Below are 19,794 nucleotides of genomic sequence, written 5' to 3'. Positions count from 1 at the left end.
CAGGCACCTCACAGATATTATCTCATTTGATCCTCACAACAGCCCTTCGAGTGGGTCTTATTATCCCCATTTTATAGTTGAGGAAACTGAGGCAAACAGGGATTAAATGTCTTGCTCAAGATTATACAAACAGCAAGTGTTTGAGGCCCAATCTGAACTCAGGTCTTTCTGACTTCAGGCCTCAGCACTCCATCCACCAGCTGCCTGTAGGGTATGCCTATGAGGAAAGGGTATGAAAGCAAAAGACTGTGATAGTGAGTCTGAAAATTTGAAAGATAGAGCTGAAGTAATAATACCTACTGACCACACCAAATCAAAGAGGTTTGTGCATAAAACCCTTACCATGTTAAGCTAGAAAAAACCCAGCAATAATGAGCCATTAAGGACAAATTAAGCGATCTTTGCAATAACTAAAAACTAAATTTATTTACAAATGAAGTTAACAAAACTGTATTCCATTATTATTAAATATGCTCACAAGATTTGAATTCCATTTATAACAACTTATCTCTGTGAATCAGGATTCTCAGTCCTATCACAATAGCCTGCCGTAAGCCCCTCCCCTTTCCAGCCCATCCTCCACTTGGTTCTCAAAATGCAGCTCTGATCATCTCACCCTCCTACTCCACAAACTCCAGGGATCAACTTCTGGGATCAACTATAAAATCCTCTGTTTTGGCATTTAAAGCCCTTCTTAATCTACTCCCCCACCCCACCCACGACCTTTCCAGTCTTCTTACACCTTACACTACACACATACTCTCTGATCTAGTGACACTGGCCTCTTTGCTGTTCCTTGAACAAGATTTTCACTGGATGTCCCCCATGCCTGGAATGCTCTCCCTCCTTATCTCTGCCTCCTGGCTTCCTTCCAATCCTAGTTAAAATTCCACCTTTCCTGATTTCCTCTTAATTCTAGTGTCTTCCCTCTGTTGACTACCTACCTACCTATCTATCTATCTATATGTCTGTTGTTAAACCTGAAAATTTGGTTGAAGGAAACAACAGAGCTAGGTGATAGAAAAATCCATGTTGTTTATTATTTTCCCTTAAAGCATAGCGGAGCTAGCTTACTTGTATGTACAAGGAGTCAGAGTATAAACTCTGGCTGCCTGAACAAAGCAATGAGAAAACTTATATACGTTATTTTAGCAGAGCTAGCAAGCCTGTATTACCTCATTTTTATGACCCCCATGTATGTTTAACCATGATACAAGAAGAGGATTTTCCTTAATGGAATAGAGTTGTAAAGGATGTTGACAAAAGTCACTTGAAGCTACAGCCCAGCGTCTCTGTGTCTCATTACATTCCATAACATAGTATATACCTGTAGAATATTAAGCAAGGTAATCTCTCTTGGTTAGGGCAATGTCCTTAATGATCTGGCCTTGTTGACAGAGGTAAGGGTATTGCCTGAGCAAACTTTTAGAGAGAACAAAGAAGCCCAGGTCCTGGATCTTCATCCAGTTACTCATTAATTCAGGCTCTGGGTCTGGTTAGAAATGATACAAAATAGTATAATATTTTCCACACTGTCTGCCTGTCTGTCTATCTATCTATCCATCTGTCTGTCTGTCTATCCATCCGTCTATCTATCTATCTGTCTGTCTATGCATGTGTGTATATATATACCTTGTTTGTTATTATTTCTAATTTATCCTGTACACACACATATGTACATGTATATTTTTATGTAGAGAAAGACAAGTAAGATCTGTCTTTTTTTTTATTGCAGTTTGTCTTGCTGATCAAACTGTGAGCTCCTTAAAAGCGAGGAATTCTTTGAATCCCTAGCACTTAGCCTGGTACCTGGTGCTTAATTAATGTTTATTGACTGACTGACTATTCTCAATCAAATCCAAAGCAAGTAAATTGGAAACTGAACATGATATATACTAGTATCATTTTCAAAAACTATATCGTAGGAATAAAACGGTTTTTAAGAAAGAGAATCAGAGGCCCCATTAATTAATTTGACCATGTTCTGATAAACATTGTCAATTTTATGATACTAAAAATATTGTTACATAGCAAATAAAGTTTCTCTGTGAAACATTCATTGAGCTGTTTATTTTGATTCTTCTGTACATATGTCTGGTAAACTCTAGAATATTTCATATGAAACAGGTAATATTGGAAGGTTTACTGAGAGTCGAGAGGTGCAAAGGTTGAAAAGCGTTGGGCACTTTTGCTCTATAATATTAGGGAGCTGATATAATGGAATGCTGTAAAAAATTACAAAAGGGATGGGTTTTGAAAAACCTAAGACTTGTAGCAACAGATACAGCAAAATAAGTGGAACCAGGGGAACAATTTATGAAATAAAAACATTGTAAAGACAAACATGACTTATCTCTGATCAATGTCGTGACCAACCCTGATTCCTGATGACCGATGGTCAAGCATGATATCCTCCTTCTGACAGAGAAGTGATGAATTCAGGACACACTGTGAAATACATTTCTGGACATGGACAACGTAGAAACTTGTTTTGTTTTGTTTTTTGACCCTGCATATTTGATACGAGAGCTTTGTTTTTCCTTTTTCTTTTAAATTGAAGGGAAAGGAGGGGAAGAAATAAATGCTTGTTTGTTGAAAATTAAAATAATTTTTAAAAATTAATTTAATTAAAAATAAAAATTTAAAAATAATTTAATTTAATTTAAAAATTTTTTTAAATGCAGGAATTGGACTAAATGAGGTCCCCCCCCTCCAGTTCTATATGCTATTGGCGTTATGATATTGCACATAATTCCAGGAGGGAGGATTCAACATGGAAGAAATTGACCACTCAGACGTATTGGTGGGTTGGTCAGGGAGGCATTCCTACCCAGTGTAGGATCCATTTCTTTAGGGTTCCCAGGCACAGGACTAGGGGAAGGGTAGAGATAGATTAGAGGGAGGGGCTAGTCAAGTCCTGGGAAATATCTGTCTTTGAGCAGCTTAGTTGCAGCTGGGTCTGTGGTGTGGAAGGCAGTTTTGTGGGCACCCGTGGCATGCCATCCCCGCCTCCCACCTCCTAGGGAGCTACAGCTGCAGCGTCTTTACCTCTCAAGCTGAGCCATGTCAAAGCCCTGGCTGCTGCTTCTCCTGACCCTGGGAACTTCAGCTCTTCCCACAGGTGAGTCCCTCTCCCCCTGCTTGGCCTAGCCTGCCCTTCCCCATCTTTCTGGCTTCTCCTGTGGCCTGATGCACTTAAGCACGAGTTGGTTAGATGGGGATAGGAAATGGGGTAACTGAAGTCCTCCTCTGAGGTGCCTGTCAGGAATCCTATAGGTCTCATTCTTTTGTACTCTGTCTCTTTTCCTTCCCACCTTAGGCACCATGCCCTGGGGAAGCTCCCAGGCTCTTGGTCCTGAACGTCAAAGGCAAACAGAAGAGTAGGGAGGTTTTAGATCCAGCCTGGAGTCAGTCTGTCATCTCTATCAATGACAGATTGGTTGCCTATTGCCTCTAAAACAAAAACTGTGTTCTTAGCCTGGCATTCAAGGCCTTTTACAATCTGGCCTCAACCTAACTTTCTAGCTTCATTTCACTTTTCTCCTTTTGGCATTCTAACAATTCCAGCCAAACTGGACTACTAACTGTGCTGATGTTCCTCCAACTTCTATGCCTGGTGGGCACTCCCTCCTCGTCTGCCCCTGCCCTCTGGGAGTTAAAAGTCCACTTGGTGTGTCAGGATAATTACATAAATATGTACATAAATACATAAAACAAGAAAACAATAGGGACAGGGAACAATTGAGTTAGAGATGGTCTGGTTTAGATCTAAATGTAAAAAGAAGTCAGCACAGTGAATAGAGCACTGACCCTGGAGTCAGGAGGGCCTGAGTTCAAATCCAGCCTCAGACACTTACTAGCTCTCAACAAGTCACTTAATACCACTTGCCTCCAAAATTAAAAAAAAAAAGTTGGTCAGAAGAGAGAGAAATCAATGTAGGCTAAGGTAACCTAGGAAGGCTTCATGGAAGAGGTTGGAGCTAAATTTGATCTTGAATGGACAACTGTATAGGTAGTGAGAAGAGAAGGACTCTGGCCTTCTGTGTATCTGAAAGACCATAGACTCTCCAATGCAAATGAGAGTGAGGGTCTGGGAGCATACTTCATTTATAGGCTTCCAGGACCATGAATTCATGGAGAGAGAATGCCAAAACTGGAAGGAATCTTAGATTATAGAATGTCAGAGCACAGAATATAGACTATTAAGACTAGAAGGGGCCTTAGAACATGGAATGTTAGAGCCCAGAATGTCAGAGCTGAAAAGGACCTTAGAATATGGAATGTCAGAACATAAGACATTAAATGTCAGAGCTTGGAAGAACCTTAGAGCCCAACTCACTGAATTTAATAACAATAGTTAGCACTTATATTGAGTTTTAAGGTTTGTGCAGTGCTTTATGTAACTTATTTTATTTGAACTTCACAAGATCGCTTTTACTATTATTTTTATCATCCCGCTTTTACTAAGGCTAAGAGAAGTTAAGTGATTTGCCCAGGGTCACACAGCTAGTAAGTCTCTGAAGTAGGATTTGAACTCAGGTCTTCTGAGGCAATGCCACCTTACACGTTTGTCCTCCTCCAGGTGTGTGTACTGCTCCTTTCCCATCGATGGCTCCCCCGCTCACCCTGTTGGTAGATGGGAAACAGAAGACACTGGTGATCTGCATGGTTTTTGATGTCTCTCCTTCATCTGCGGACGGCTCCATCTGGTTCTCATCTGGTAACGGCACCACCTTGGATGCCTTCACTTATGGCCCTTTGCCAGCCGGGGATGGCACCTGGAGCAGCCTGGCCCAGCTTTCCCTCCCTGCTGAGGAGCTGGCTTCCTGGGAACCTCTGGTCTGCCACACAGGGCCAGGCTGGCAGGATCCAGGCCCACGCACCCGTCCTCTTCAGCTATCTGGTATGGGTCTAAGGGAGCAGCAGCATGCCCCAGGACTAGCCTCTGTATAAAGACAAGGAGCTATCCTGATGAAGCTTAGAGTTTAAGCATTCTCTGGTTCCTTATCTCCTGGTACTCTCCCTCCCTTGACCCCAGTCTTCCAAAAAAGCCAGATAGAGGAAAGAGAACTCCACTGTTTGGGAAAGCTCTAGACTTCAATTTGGACTAATTAGTTATGATTTCTGAGCTGATTCTATTCTAGATTATCCAGAATTAACCTGCTATTTGACCTTAAACAAGCCAGTTTTCTTCCCTGAACCTAAGATGCCTCATCTTGTCAAGCGGAAAAAATAATACCCAAAATGTCTCTTTCACAGATGCATTAGATGACATGTGAAGGGAAAATTGAGCAAGTGAATCCTCACTCACAGGGGGAATTTTGCTTTCCACAACTGTTTATTATGCTTAGGCACCTCATCTATGGCATGGGAATAATATCTCTGGTCATAAGAACTTATCGAGGCTCACAGAGTTCATGGCCAGGAAGGGCCTTAGAGGCCATTTAGTCTAGCTTCCCCTCTCCCATATTGCAAATGAGGGAGCTGGGACATAGAAAGGTTATATAATTTGTCTAAGGTCCCATGAGGAAGAGCAGGGATTTGAACCCAAGTCCTCCGACTCTAAATCATCAATGTACTTTCTGCTATACTATGCTGCTGATATAAATATGACATAGTCCCTGTCCTCAAAGAGCTTATAGTCTAGTTGAATGCAATGAGGTTCCCAAAAACTCAACCCTTTTAATTTGGTTTTGGCAGGTAAGCCCATGGGCGACAAGTGCCAGCGGGAGCCAACCACTGGTGAGTGATAGGAGCGATAGTTTGGAGGCCTGTGTCCTGTTGAAACCAAAGTGCTTTGGGTGGCGGTAATCAGCCTTGACCATCTATGGATCCTAATCAGAGATAGGCTTAGATTATGCTAACCCTGGGGCAAAGCAATGACCCTATCTGGGCTGCTTCGGTTGGCCCATCTGTATACATAGCATCCCCTCTGGACTACTCTCCTAACCTGATTTAAGGGTTGAATGTCCAGAGGTTGACTACTAATGACTTCAAGGTTCAAAGAAGTAATCTGTATAGCTGACGAACCTCAACCTGCATGCTTCCCGTTAATAGGCCCCCAGTAGGAACAATCAGCTCTTAGCAGAGGCTTTTATTCAGATTGAAGAGTGAAGCAGTACCTACACAACATTTCCCATATAGATCTGGAGTACATTCTTGGGAAGAGTGAGCTCAACCTTAGAGTACAATGGTATTGAGCCACACTTGAAGCAAAAATAACTTAAAATTCATGCAGGACCTGGAAGTCCTTTGTCTCTGTCATTTATAGAGTCCTCAGGCTGGGTTCCCAAGATCTGATCCTCTCTATGGCTAGCTCCGTTCACTGCTGCCAAGGAGCCCCTTCCTTGAAACTGCTTCTTTCTTCTGTATTCATTTTTCTTGACCTGCTAGATAAGGTATTTCCCTCTGGGCAAGTCACTGTTAGATGCCATGACTATGGGGAGAAGAGGGGGAAAGAAGACAGAGACCTTTACAAAACAATCTCTTCACAAAGCATAACTGAGCCTTGACTCCCTGAGAACTGAAGTTTTGTTCTTTAGCTATTTAAAATCCTGCTCATTCAATAAGGTTTGTCCCTTTAGTCCACTCAAAGAAATATATTCCCATATCCCAAAGGGATCATAGTATAGACATTTCTTTACAGCTGGTTTAACACCTTGTTATTACATTCTGGACCTATGGATGAGGGGTTGAATCAAAAATCAACTCCTTTACGTGTAAAATGGGAGGGAATCCTCCCTGTCCCTCTCATTGCATTGATCAGAGTACCTAAGTTTTTCAAAGTCTTTGTTATTCAGTCATTTTTCAGCTGTGTCTAACTCTTTGTGACCCCATTTGGGGTTTTCTTGGCAAAGATACTGGAGTGGTTTGTCATTTCCTTTTCCAGTTTATGTTATAGATGAGGGAACCAAGACAAACAGGGTTAAGTGACTCCACCAGGGTCACATAGCTAGTAAGTATCTGGGGCTGGATTTGTCTTTACAATGTTGTTACTAAATAAATTATTCTCCTGGTTTTGCTCATTTCACTCTGCATCAATTCATATAAGTCTTCACGGGTTTCTCAGAAACTTCCATCATTAATTGTGGCATAATAATATTCTATTATATTCAACCATTTCCCAATATATGGGTACCCCATTAATTTCCTGGTTTTTGCCACCACAAAAAGAACTCTATGAATATTTTTGTACATTTGGGTCCTTTTCCTTTTTCTCTGATCTTAGTATTGGTATTGCTGGGTCAAAAGGTATTCAAAGTTTAGTCATTTGGGAAGCATTATTTCCAAACTGTTTTGTCCTGGGCATCTCTTGACCTTCTTATTTCTTCCTCTAGGACCACACAGCCTCTCCCAGACACTGATCCTAGGGGCCATTCGGCTCATCCTCTTTAAGCTGCTTATGTTTGATGTGCTAATGACCTGCAGCCACCTCCGGGCACTGGGGATCACAGCCACAAACAGTACTGACCTTGGGATCCAACATAGGGGGTCAAGAGTCTAACTCCTGGGACTGAAAGTCAACATGCAGAAATTCCTTCCCTCCTGCCCCCATCATATGAAGAGGTTGTTGGATCTTGGCCGAACAAGGAGAGAACTTTGAGGCTGACAGATGGGAATCCTGCGTATATAACCGCCTCACCTTTACCTTATGGGAATACAAGTAGTCTGATGATATTGTTCCCTATAGTTGGGAACAGTCTCCATTTCCAGCCACCAGACTAATCACTCCTCTCTTTTAAAGACCTCTTTAGGATCACCATCCTCCATGAAGTATAGGAGGTATCAAATGTTTCCCCACCTATTGTTTATCTCTATGTTCAATTGTGTAAATGTTATACTCACCTTGGCTTCCTCTCCTGGGAAGTCAGCTCTACGGCTTCTCATACTTGAGAAGTCTACATGCCCCATCAGACTTCAAGCTCTCGGAGGCCAGGGCCCAAGTCTCTTGCATCACACTAGGAGCACTCCCAGAGCTTCAGCTCTTAAGGAGTCCCTAGCCTGGAATAAATACACAGACACAGACATATACATATAAGGCACACAGGAAAAAGCAGGAGACTAACTAAATATATAATGGAATGTAGCACACCTTGGGAACTGTCAAGGAGTGGGAGTGGGACCAGGATAGACACCTGCTAGTCAGGAAAAAACACCCAGCATGCCCTGACCAAGTGACTAAATGGGTTGAGACAGTGTCTAAAAAGCTAAGTCTATCTCCCATCCTAAGGGATGGAGGAACAGAAGCTTGGGAGAGGTAAGAAGTGCGAGGATGAGTCTGGAAAGGAGTAGGCTGGAGTCCCAGGCTGCCAGACTATCTCACCAAAGCCACCACCCTGAGTAGAACCTGGTGTTCTTCTGGGACAGGCAAGCAGAACAGCTTCCCTTAAGCATCACAACATCAGAGAAGTGACAGTCCAAGGATGAAGAAGAGGAGGCTTTAACACTGATACAAAGGGGAATATGACTAGGGCTGAGCAGAAGCCACAAAGAACAGACACAGACTGCCCTACCGACTGTGCTGCTAAGACAGAAATGATGATTTCTACTCTCCCTTTTCACCCTCTCAATCTCTCAAGGGAGAGATGATCTTGCTTCCTAATTTGTTCTTCAAGACTTTGTATTGCTTTCTATTTCACTATTTGTTTGAAAAGAAACTTGTTTTTCTGAGATAATAAATTCATTGAATTATTGGTTTGTGTGTCTGTGTCCTTGGGGTAAATGAAGTCCAGAGGGCAGCATTGGTTGGTGAGGTACACCATCCTTCCCTCCAAGGAAAGAAATAGATACAAATTCCCTCCAGGGAAGAAGATAGATCTTATTATGACTAGAAATTTCCCGGCAAAACTGGGGACACAGAGTGAACAAAAGAGATTTTATTGATTTATATTTTTATAGTTTCCCAAAAACAGAGAATCCGGACCAACACCTAGATTCATATGCATCAGCAGTCCTGGTGAAGGGAATTGTGTAATTGAGCTGGAGTAGCCCTTCTGAAGGCTGAAACCAAAGGCACCTCATTCCCGTTTTCCTTCCTGTGCAGATTTGAAAGCAAAACCATTCCCCCAGTAGCAGAGTTGAAGGTCTTGACTAAAGAGAAAGTTACACTTGAAAGCAGGTCCTGGGAAAGAATGTCACCACCCAAATAATGGCAGGGAGGGGATGGCCCAAATGGAATAACTAGCACCGCTCACCAGCCAAATACTTCCTACCCCATCCCACCACCTAGACAAACAAAAGAAAGACTGATATTATGCTTCTGTACTAACAGACACTTGATCAGCTCCTATTAGAAGATTTTTTTTTGCCAACTTACATAAGGAGGGAATATGATATACCTCTCTTTTCAGTAATGAAAAGAACATTGAATTCAGAGTCAGGGGAACTTGGTTCCAACTCTTACACTACTACTTACTTCCTGTCTGACCTTGGTCAAGTCCCCTAAACTTTGGGCCTTGAATCCTTCATCTGTATTTAAAAAAAAAAAGATTGGGTTAGATGACCTCCAAGGTCCCTTGAATCTATCATCCTATGTTTTCTGTAAAGTCTATTTAGAAGAGGAGAGATTTCCTAAGCTGCTGGAATGGAAGGAAGAATGTGAAATAAGAGAGTCAGAACAGATAAAGAAGATATTTTAGAGAGCTGATCTCTCTGACTAGCAGATCGGATCTCTAAGGTCCCATCCTCTGGAGTTCTATGTTTTATGACTTAGCTTGTATAAGGCAGAGGTGGACAGCTCCAGATGAAGATTAGAGCCTGGAGGAATGCTTTTGTGAAAAGACATAGTCAGAGAAAGGCACTAGTGAGTAAGAAATCCCTGAGAACTCAGTTTCCTCATTTGTAAAATGATATTGGACTAGATGGTCTACTAGCTCTGGGCAGGGAAAGGAAAAAAGATGGCTGGAAGGAATGCTGGAACAGAAGAACATAGGATCCCCCAAGAAATTTTCAATGAATATGGTACTGAGCCAAAGCTTTGTGTAGACTTGATGGGAAGTTTGTGAAGGAAGCTGATTAGGAAATGAGGTCATTCCATATGCAGTTGTGCTTTGCTTTAGGAAATCTCAATACTGACACACCAGACTAAGTTTACTATTCACTTTATGAATTTTGTTCACATTACCCTTTGGGTGTTCCTAGTGTCTCTAAGTTAATGACTGAGCAGTTAAGTTTAAAGTTAACCTTAAAGCCACAAGGTTGGAAACTACTTTTCATTAGAGAATATCAAGATCATAGACTTAAAAGTGAAAGACCTGAGAGGTCAAATAGTCTAACTCCCTCTTTTTACAGCTGAGGAAACTGAGGCCCAGAGAGGATTGAAGTGGCTTGTCCACAGATAGTCACAGAACTATAATTTTACTCAGGCCCCTTTGATTGAAAATATGGCCCTCTTTCCAACGTGCCATGCTCTCTCACCAATCTGAATGAATGAAGCTATTCCCTAAGGCCAGAATGTAAGACTACTGGTGTGGGAATAGGTACAAAGGGAGAGAAAGAGGGAGGAATATAACTTGACTTGAAAAAAATTCCTCTTAGCACAGTCAGGAGAACATTGTAAAGAGTAACAGCAATGTTGTAACAATGATCAACTGTGAAAGACTTACTACTCTGATCGATACAATGATCCATAACAATTCCAAAGGACTCATGATGAAAAACGCCATCTACCTCCAGAGAGAGAACTGATGAAGTCTGAGTGCAGATTGAAGCATATTTTATTTTACTCTGTTTTCTTGCTTTGTTATTTTATTTTTCTTGCTTTTTTTCTTTTTCACAACATGGCTTCTGTAGAAGTATGTTTTGCATGACTTCATATGTATGATGGGTGTCATATCTCTTTCCCCAATGGGTGGGGAAGGAGCTAGAGGTAAGGCAAGAATTCAGAACTGAAAATATTTTTTTAATTAAAAAAAGGAAAAATTCCTCTTATATACCATAACCATGGGAACCCAGTTCCTTCTTGATGTGAGGCATGGTTAAAAAGCAAAAGCAGTTCTCAGCCCTCCCTATCTTGACAAAAATAATAATAATAATCATAGCTAACATTCAGATAGTATTGTAGGGTTTATAACCACTCTGAGGATAGAAAATATGAGAATCATTTTACAAATGAGGAAACTGAGGCAAAGAGAGGTAAAGTGAATTGCCCCCAAAATCCCACAGGTAAGAGCCAGTATTTGAACCTAATTCTCCAAACTTCCATTCCAATACTTTTCCCATACAAAGCAGCCTCTCCTCATGCCCATTGTTACCAAGTAGAGCAGATGGCCCAAGACCTGTGAAGGAGGTGCTTATGGGGAATCTGGGTATTCAGCTCCACATTACAGAGTAGGAAGGAGGTCTGGAAAGGGATGGAGACTGTAGACTTGGATCATTGAGTTCTCTTAGTAACAATAAGAAGTGATGGTTAAAATTTGGAGAAGTCTCTGTTCTCCTTGTGAAGGGTCCACCAGCAGAAAAGGGATTAAAAGTTGCCTTTAAAGATGAGAATGGTCATTCTTTTTTTCTTTTCTTTTTTGAAATTTATTTTTTCTCAATTATATGTAAAAACAATTTTTAACATTTTTTTTTTACATTTTGAGTTTTTATGCACAAAGGGCATAAAAAGGGCATATCTAGCAATACTGCTTTGAGGTCTGTATCTCAAAGAGACCCCCCCAAAAAAAAGAAAGGGAAAGGAAAAGGACCTATTTGTGCAAAAATATTTATAGCAGCTCTTTTTTGTGACAGCTAAGAATGGAAATTGAGAGGATACCCATCAATGGAGGAAGGGCTAAACTAGTTGTGGCATATGATTGTAATGGAATATTATTGTGCTATGAGAAATGACAAGCAGGATGATTTCAGAAAAACCTGGAAAGACTTATAGGAACTATACAAAGTCAAGTGAGTCGAACCAGAATAACATAGTATACAGTAATAGCAACACTATATAATGTACAACTGTGAATAACTTGGCTATTCTCAGCAATACAATGATCCAAGACAATCCCAAAGGACTTAGGATGAAAAATGCTATCTGCCTCCAAAGAGAGAACTGATATTGTTTGAGTACAGACTGAAGCATACTATTTTCACTCTTGTTTTCTCTCTTTCCTTCTTTCTTTCTTTCTTCCTTCTTTGAGTCTTCTTGCATAAAATAACTAATATAGAAATGTTTGACATGATTGCATGTAGCCAATATCAGATTGCTTACTGTCTCAGGAAGTGGGGGAAGAAAGGAGGGAGGGATAGAATCTGGAATTCAAAACTTTTTAAAAAAAAATATTTCCACATTAGTCATTCTGTGAAAGAAGAATCAGAACAAAAGGGGAAAACCATGAGAAAGGAAAAAAAGTGAAAATAACATGCTTTGATCTGCATTCAGACTCCATAGTTCTTTCTCTGGATGTGGATAGCATTTTTCATCACGAGTCCTTTGGAATTGTCTTAGATCATAGTATTGCGGGGAAGAGCCAAGTCTATCAAAGTTGATCATCTCACCATGTTGCTGTTACTGTGTACAATGTTCTCCTGGTTCTGCTCACTTCACTCAGCATCAGTTCATGTAAGTCTTTACAAGTTATTATGAAGTCCATCTGCTCCTCACTTCTTATAGCACAATAGTATTCCATTACATTCATATACCACAACTTGTTTAGCCATTCCCCAATTGATGAGCATCTCCTCCATTTCCAATTCTTTGCCACATCAAAAAGAGCTACTATAAATTTAGTGTATATGTGGGTCCTTTCCCTGTTTTTGTTATCTCTTTGGGACACAGACTTAGTAGTGATATTACTGGATCAAAAGGTTATGTATGCCCAGTTTTATAGCCCCTTGGGCATAGTTCTAAATTGCTCTCCAGAATGGTTGGATCAGTTCACAACTCCATCAATAATGCATTATTGGACACAAAGCTTAAAAAAAAGAATGTTAAAAATTGTTTTTACATGTAATGGAGGAAATAAAATATTTTAAAAATGTAGTTCTAAATTCTTTCCCTTCCTCTTTCTTCTCCTCCCTCCTTAAGAAGGCAAGCAATTTGATATCACTTATACATGTGCAGTCATGTAAAACCTATTTTCATATGAGCCATGTTGCAAAAGAAAACACAGACCAAAAAAAAAGAAAAATTAAGAAATCTTTAAAAAGTATGCTTCAGTCTGCATTCAGACTGCATCAGTTCTTTTACTGGAGGTAGAAGAAGGGTCATCCTTATGATGTTAGTGATAATGACAGTTCATAGTTATAGAAAGCTTTATGGTTTGCAAAGCATGTTATATCCCTAACCTCATTTGACCTTCACAACAGCCATCTGAGATCAATGCTAATCATAGCTCTTCTTTGGCTTCATTCAGTCATTCAACAAGTACTCAGGGAACACCATTTTTTTCCTTTTAAAATATTTCATTGATCTTTTTAATCTATTGATCTGAATATCTTTTATTTAGTATTCCTCTCACTTACCAATGACTGCTCTTCACCCTCACCCCATTAGACCCCTCCTTGTAACAAAAAGTCCCAGCCATGTTTCACTTCCCTTCTTCCTCTCCAGCTATTTCCTCCCCCACTTCCTTACTGACAACCTCAACCTGAGTATCATCCCCTTAACCTCTCCAATTCTGGAACCACGAACTATGATCCAATTATGTCAAATCAGCCTACTCCCCAAATGCCATACTCATCATCTCTATAACTTTCTGGACCAAAGTGACCCTCCTTGGTCACCACTCCCTGACTGGCCTTGTTCTCCTCCTTAGAATGCAAGTTTCTTGAGAAGAAGGGTCATCTTTGCTTTTGTTTTTATAACACCCGTGGGTAGATACAAAGGTTATTAAGGAAGGGTCTTTGTCTTAAGGAGCTCATATTCTAAAGAAATGAGCTTTAAAGGGAGTGAGAGCGATTCAGTTTTGCCAGGAGGAAAACTATGATTTCATATCTGTATAGCATTTGCTATACAGTGTAAAGTATGTGTGAACACAAAAGATATGCATGTCCATATGGACTGTCTAAATACATAGACACAGCACAAGGGTGGCATGGATAATTATCTTTGGAATCTGGTCCATCCTTCTCAAAGGGAGACTACAATTTCTGCTTTGAGGGAAATAGGAGAAGAGCTACGACTGGGCATTTGCTCCTCTCACCTATTTTTAAGAGAAATATCAGACTAAAATGAAATCTCTCTGTCCTCTCAAATAGAGGTATTCTAGAGATATGAGTCTGGCTCGGAAGGAAAGCTGCTTTTCTGCTTGCACTTACATGGAAAGAGTAGACCTTATACTCCCCAGCTTAGCTCCTTCTCACCAAATGCTGATTATATAAAAGACCTTCACAAATAGCAAATAAAGCCATATGTGCAAGCAAACAGAAAATAGAAATCAGAGACTTATATAAATCAGACCATACCAAAGAATGCACAAGAGTGAATGAGCTGGGAGCAAGATGAGATCTCAGCTTAGACCAAAAGAGAGGGCCCAATCTCACCCAAGGAGGTCCATTCTAGAAGTTTACAGGGAGGCAAACTAGAAATTAGAGATATGTTGAAGGGCCAGCTTCCCTAACATGCCTGTAGCCTCTCTCTCTCTCTCTCTCTCTCTCTCTCTCTCTCTCTCTCTCTCTCTCCTTTTCTCTTTGTCTCTCTCTCTCTCTGTCTCTGCCAAAGACACACTGGAAACACAGATGTTTCCATCCCAAAAAGCTCTGCCACCAAATACCAAATGAGATTCACAGAGTCGCCTCAGGCTCAGCATTTTCCTTGCCAACTTAGAATCACATGTCCCTTCTGTCTACAAAGTCACATGCAAAAAAGCCTCAGGCTTGGTTGGAAGCCTAGTTACAACCATTTGCAAGCCATGTACACATGGCAAAGTAGTGTTATGGGGGGTAGTAAGATGAGCCTTACTCTTTAAATCAGAAGTCCTGAGTTCAGATCTGTGCTCTAACAATGATTAGCTGCACAAGCCTGGACACGCCACTCACCCTCTCTGTAATTCACTTTTCTCATGTGTAAAACAGAGATACAAGAGACTGTGTTGGGTAGTGGCTAAAGAGATTGCCCCTGTGACAGGAAGACCTCACTTTGAGCTCTGTCTCTGACACATATTGACTACCTGACTCTGGGTAGCTAATTTAACCCTTCAGCACCACTCAGGCAACACTCTAATAAGACTAGATTGCCAGGAAGGTGCTAATTTACTTTTGTAAAAGGAGTTCTTCATTGAAAGCTCCCTATATCAATGAAATCATAGATCAGGTTTAAAAATGAGCATAATAGTATGTGTCATTTGCTTCACAGTTATCAAAAGAAAATTACTTAAATCTCCATTTAAGTAAAAGTTATAACTTTTATTAGAGCCTGACAACAGCATTCAGAGGTGGGCAGGGATTCTATATTGGTCCAAATTTCAGTTCTACTTGTCTCCTCAAATTTGGATTGGTCAAAACCCGAAGAAGGTAGCAAAGAAAACCTGGAAACTAACAGGGTGCCTCCCTATTGGAGAATGACCAGGCAAGTTATGGTATATGAATGAAATGAAATATTATTGTGCCATATGAAATAGACATTTTCAGAAAGTCAAAAAATCCTTGTTGAACCGGTATATAGTGAATTGAGAAGAACAATGTATGCAATGATAACATGATAAAAACAATTTTGAAAGACTTAAGAATTCTGATGAATACAATGACAATGATTCCAGAAAACTGAAAATGAAGTATGCTACCCATCTTCTGACAGAAAGATGATGGATTAATTGAGAAATGGTCAAAGGATATGAACAGGCAGTTTTCAGAGGAAGAAATTAAAGATATCTATAGGCATATGAAAAAATGCTCTAAATCTCTACTGATTAGAGAAATGCAAATCAAAACAACTCCTAGGTACCACATTTCTCCTGTCAGATTGGCTAACATGACAAAACAGGAAAATGATAAATGCTGGAGAGGATGTGGGAAAATTGGAACATTAATACATTGTTGGTGGAGTTGTGAACAGATCCAGCCATTCTGGAGAGCAATTTGGAACTATGCCCAAAGGGTTATAAAAATGTGCAGACCCTTTGACGCAGCAACACCATTCCTGGGGCTGTATCCCAAAGAGATCACACAAGTGGGAAAGGAACCTGTATGTACAAAAATACTTATAGCGGCTCTTTTTGTGGTGGCAAAGAATTGGAAATCAAAGGGATGCCCATCAATTGGGGAATGGTTGAACAAGTTGTGGTATATGAATGTAATGGAATACTATTGTGCCATAAGAAATGGGGAAGATACGGACTTCATAACAACCTGGAAAGACCTACATGCTATGATGCTGAGTGAGAGGAGCAGAACCAAGAGAACATCATACACAATTACAGACACATGGTATCTGTGATGACTAACTTTGATAGACTTGGCTCTTCTCAGCAATACGAGGCTCAAAGACAGCTACAAAGGACTCATGACGGAAAAAGCTAGCTACGTCCAGAGAAAGAACTGTGGAGTCTGAATGCAGATTGAGCCAAACTATTCATTCTCTTTTTTTTCCTCTTTTTTTTTTGGTTCTGTTTCTTCTCTCTCATGATTCATTCCATTGGTCATAATTCTTCTTTGCAACTTGACTATTGCGTAAAGAAGTTTAGTGCGAAGGTTTATGTAGAATCTATATCGGACTGCATGCCATCTTGGGGGGGGGGGAAGGGAGGGAAGGGAAGAAAATTTGAAACTCAAGAACATGTAAGACTAAGTGTTGTAAACTAAAAATAAAAAATCTAATTAAACAAAAAAAGATGATGGATTCAGGGTACAGAATAAGACTTTGGTTTTTTACATAACCAATGTGGAAATTTTTTCTTTGTTCATATTTATTATAAAGGTTTTCTTTCTTTTTTTTTAATTGTTCAGTTGGGGGGAGTAGCGTGAAGGAGAGAAAAGAAATGCTTATTAGTCAGAAATAATAAAATTAAATTGGGGGGGAGGAGAAACACTAAAAAAAACCATCAAAAATCTGAGTATGGCCTGGAATTGCACCCTTAGCATCATACATATAGCTGTAGGGTCCATCCAGCAGCAGGGATAATTTCCCAACACAACCTCCTTCTCTCACTCTCTACCCCTCAACCCGTAGGCCCAGACTTCTGGTGCTACAAGTGAAGGGAGACAAAAAGGTGGGCTCCCAATCATAACCAGAATCCCTGCCCCAATACTTTGGAGTTAGGGACCTTCTCACAAATTCCATATGCTCCTACTGTGCATTCCTGAGCATGGAGAAAACAGCTAGAAAAGGAAGGAGACTCTTGGGAGTCTCTTTCCTCCTAGTATCTGTACTTTGTCCAGAAGCAAGAACTCCTCTTTCTACTTGAGCCCTAGATGACTTCAGGGTGATGATTCACATCTTTAAGGTGGCGTTCTGTGAAACTCATTGTCCCCAAGCCAGCAGAAAAGTTGAGACATGGAAAAGGAAGTCCCAATCCTCCTGGGCTAGTCCTTTCCACAGAGAATCAGGTTAGATTGCGAACATGTTTTTTGTTTTTTTCCCCTACCTCACCTCACATCAGGGAAAGAGATGAACTCTGGAGGAACTGTGTGTAAGGAATTTTTGCAAGTCAAATCCTATTCCTCCTCATTCCTCTCCCTCCCTTCCATCTCCTCCACCCCCTTCCCATGCTCAACTCGCCTCCACCCCCAACCAAGTAACTTACATTCACTCCTTAGACTAAAGCTTTATCCTGATTCCCACAAATGAGCACTAGATTTGGATTCAGAAGGCTTAGATTGAAAGATCCCCAGGGAGTTTGGGATTTGGGGATTTAAGTTCTCTGGAACTCAGATTGAGGGGCTGTCTTAAGAATGGGATGAAGAGTAAAAGTAAGGGTGTAAGCATCCTTAGCCCTTAAAAAAAAAACAAAACCCTTTGGAAGTTCTGCTCTTGTCTCCAGGACTGGCATGGCAGGGAGCCTTGAATTGATTTAGGTAATGGGAGAAAGTCTGCAGTTTACAGTTGGTCTCCAGGGAGCCTGGATCCTAGCCCAAGCTGGCTGGGGAGAGGGGTGGGGGAAAGTGAGGTAGAGGCAAGTGCTGGGGGCAGAACGGGGAAGTCCGCACTTTGCATGTGTTCTGAACATGAGGTATTTGCCGACTTCTGGGTGGAGGTGGCTGGGTGAATGTGGAGCTCGGTAGGAGGATGCTATAGCACTGAAGGGAAGGGGGAAGGGTGGGAAGGGACCATCTGTTCCCCCTGGCTTCCTGCCAGATATTGGGGTCATCAGAGACACAGAGAGATCTTAGATTTAGGTCATCTGGTCTAACCCCGTAATTTTACAAATGACAAAATTCAGATCCAGAGAAACTTGCCCCAGGTCACATAGATAGTAAGTGGCAGGGCTAGGGCTGAAAGTCAGGTCCTGTGACTCCAAAATGATCTCTCTTTCTACTGTGCCACACTCCTCAGAAACAAGGGTAAAGCTACTAGGGTACTAGCTACACCATCTTTACACTTACTTTGGATGGAGGGTTGAGGGATGCTGTGGACTCACCTGGCCCACTGTGTGCAAGGTATCATCATGGTGTTTGATCCTGGACAAGTTTCTTAACCTCTATGTGCCTCAGGCAATTCCCTAGATTAGAAGTCCTCAAAATTAAGTCACCAGGGGGTCCCTGAGATCCTTTCAGGGGTCCTTGAAGTAAAAAAACATTTTTGTAATAATACTAAGAGGTTTTAATGTCTAATAATGTGCTAAATACGAATAGATATGGCACAATAGCTTGTGGTTGTTGCTGTCCAGTTGTTCCAGCCATGTCTGACTCTTTGGGTTTTTCTTGGTGAAGATATTGCCATTTTCTCCTCCAGCTCATTTTACAGATGAGGAAACCGAGGCAAAGAGGGTTAAGTGATTTGCCCAGGGTCACACAGCTAGTAAGTGCTTGAGGCTGGATTTGAACTCAGGAAGATGAGTCTATAACTTTTAAGATTGTAAGGGGGCTATGGAAAGATGTTTTGCATGACTGCGCAAGTATAACCTATTAAAATTGCTTGTTTGCTTTCTCAATGAAGAGGGAGGGCAGGGAGGGAGAGAACTCGGAACTCAAATTTTTTTAAAAAATCACATGTAATTGGGAAAAAAAATAAAATATTTTTAAAATGTAAAGAGGCTCTAAGACCAAAAAGTTTGAGAATGGCAACCCTAGGTCTTACCAAGCAAGCATAGACAAGGTTGTGGAGGTGAAAGGAGTTCCCACACCAGGAATTCCCTATGCTGAAGAAATTCACATCTTAACATGTGGATACAACTTGTATACAAATACATATGATACATAGTAGACTGCAGGTTCCTCACCCCTATGAAAAGGACAAAATGCCCTAGGAAAGTTAGAGGAGAGTAAGAGTTTTTAAAAGTATCAACAATAGTTCCCATTTCTATCCTGCTTTAAGGTTTACAAAGTCCTTTCCTCAGGAAGTACAAATATGAACATCCTGATTTTACAAACGGGGACAGCTAGGAGGTACAGTGGACAGAGTGCTGGGCCTGGAGTCATAAAGACTCATTTTCCTGAGTTCAAATCTGGCCTCAGGCACTTACTAGCTGTGTGACCCTGGGCAAGTCACTTCACCCTGTTTGCCTCAGTTTCCTCATCTGCAAAATGAGCTGGAGAAGGAAATGGCAAACCAAGTATCTTTGCCAAGAAAACCCCAAATGGGGTCACTGAGAGTCTGACTGACTGAACAACAATAAATTTAACAAATGAGGGAATTGAAGCTCAGAGATCAGTGAAGCAACCCATACTAATGGGAAGGGTCTCATAGTGTCTTTCAAACAAATCAAAAGTTTT

The 19,794-nt window shown here is 40.9% G+C and overlaps 1 protein-coding gene across 1 annotated transcript; it reads left to right on the top strand.

The window, feature by feature from the left end:
- Nucleotides 1-2,967: 2,967 nt before the first annotated feature.
- Nucleotides 2,968-8,691, top strand: PTCRA (pre T cell antigen receptor alpha). Its single transcript, XM_036768070.1, has 4 exons — nucleotides 2,968-3,121; nucleotides 4,583-4,903; nucleotides 5,701-5,742; nucleotides 7,338-8,691. Exons 1-4 carry the CDS (start codon nucleotides 3,064-3,066, stop codon nucleotides 7,502-7,504), a joined length of 588 nt encoding a protein of 195 aa, XP_036623965.1. The 5' UTR covers nucleotides 2,968-3,063; the 3' UTR covers nucleotides 7,505-8,691.
- The last annotated feature ends 11,103 nt before the right edge of the window (nucleotides 8,692-19,794 follow it).

The sequence above is a fragment of the Trichosurus vulpecula genome, chromosome 7, assembly GCF_011100635.1.
Source record: "Trichosurus vulpecula isolate mTriVul1 chromosome 7, mTriVul1.pri, whole genome shotgun sequence".
Lineage (NCBI taxonomy): Eukaryota > Metazoa > Chordata > Mammalia > Diprotodontia > Phalangeridae > Trichosurus > Trichosurus vulpecula.
The sequence above is the reverse complement of the archived record's forward strand: the minus strand, read 5'-3'. Positions and strand labels throughout refer to the sequence as shown.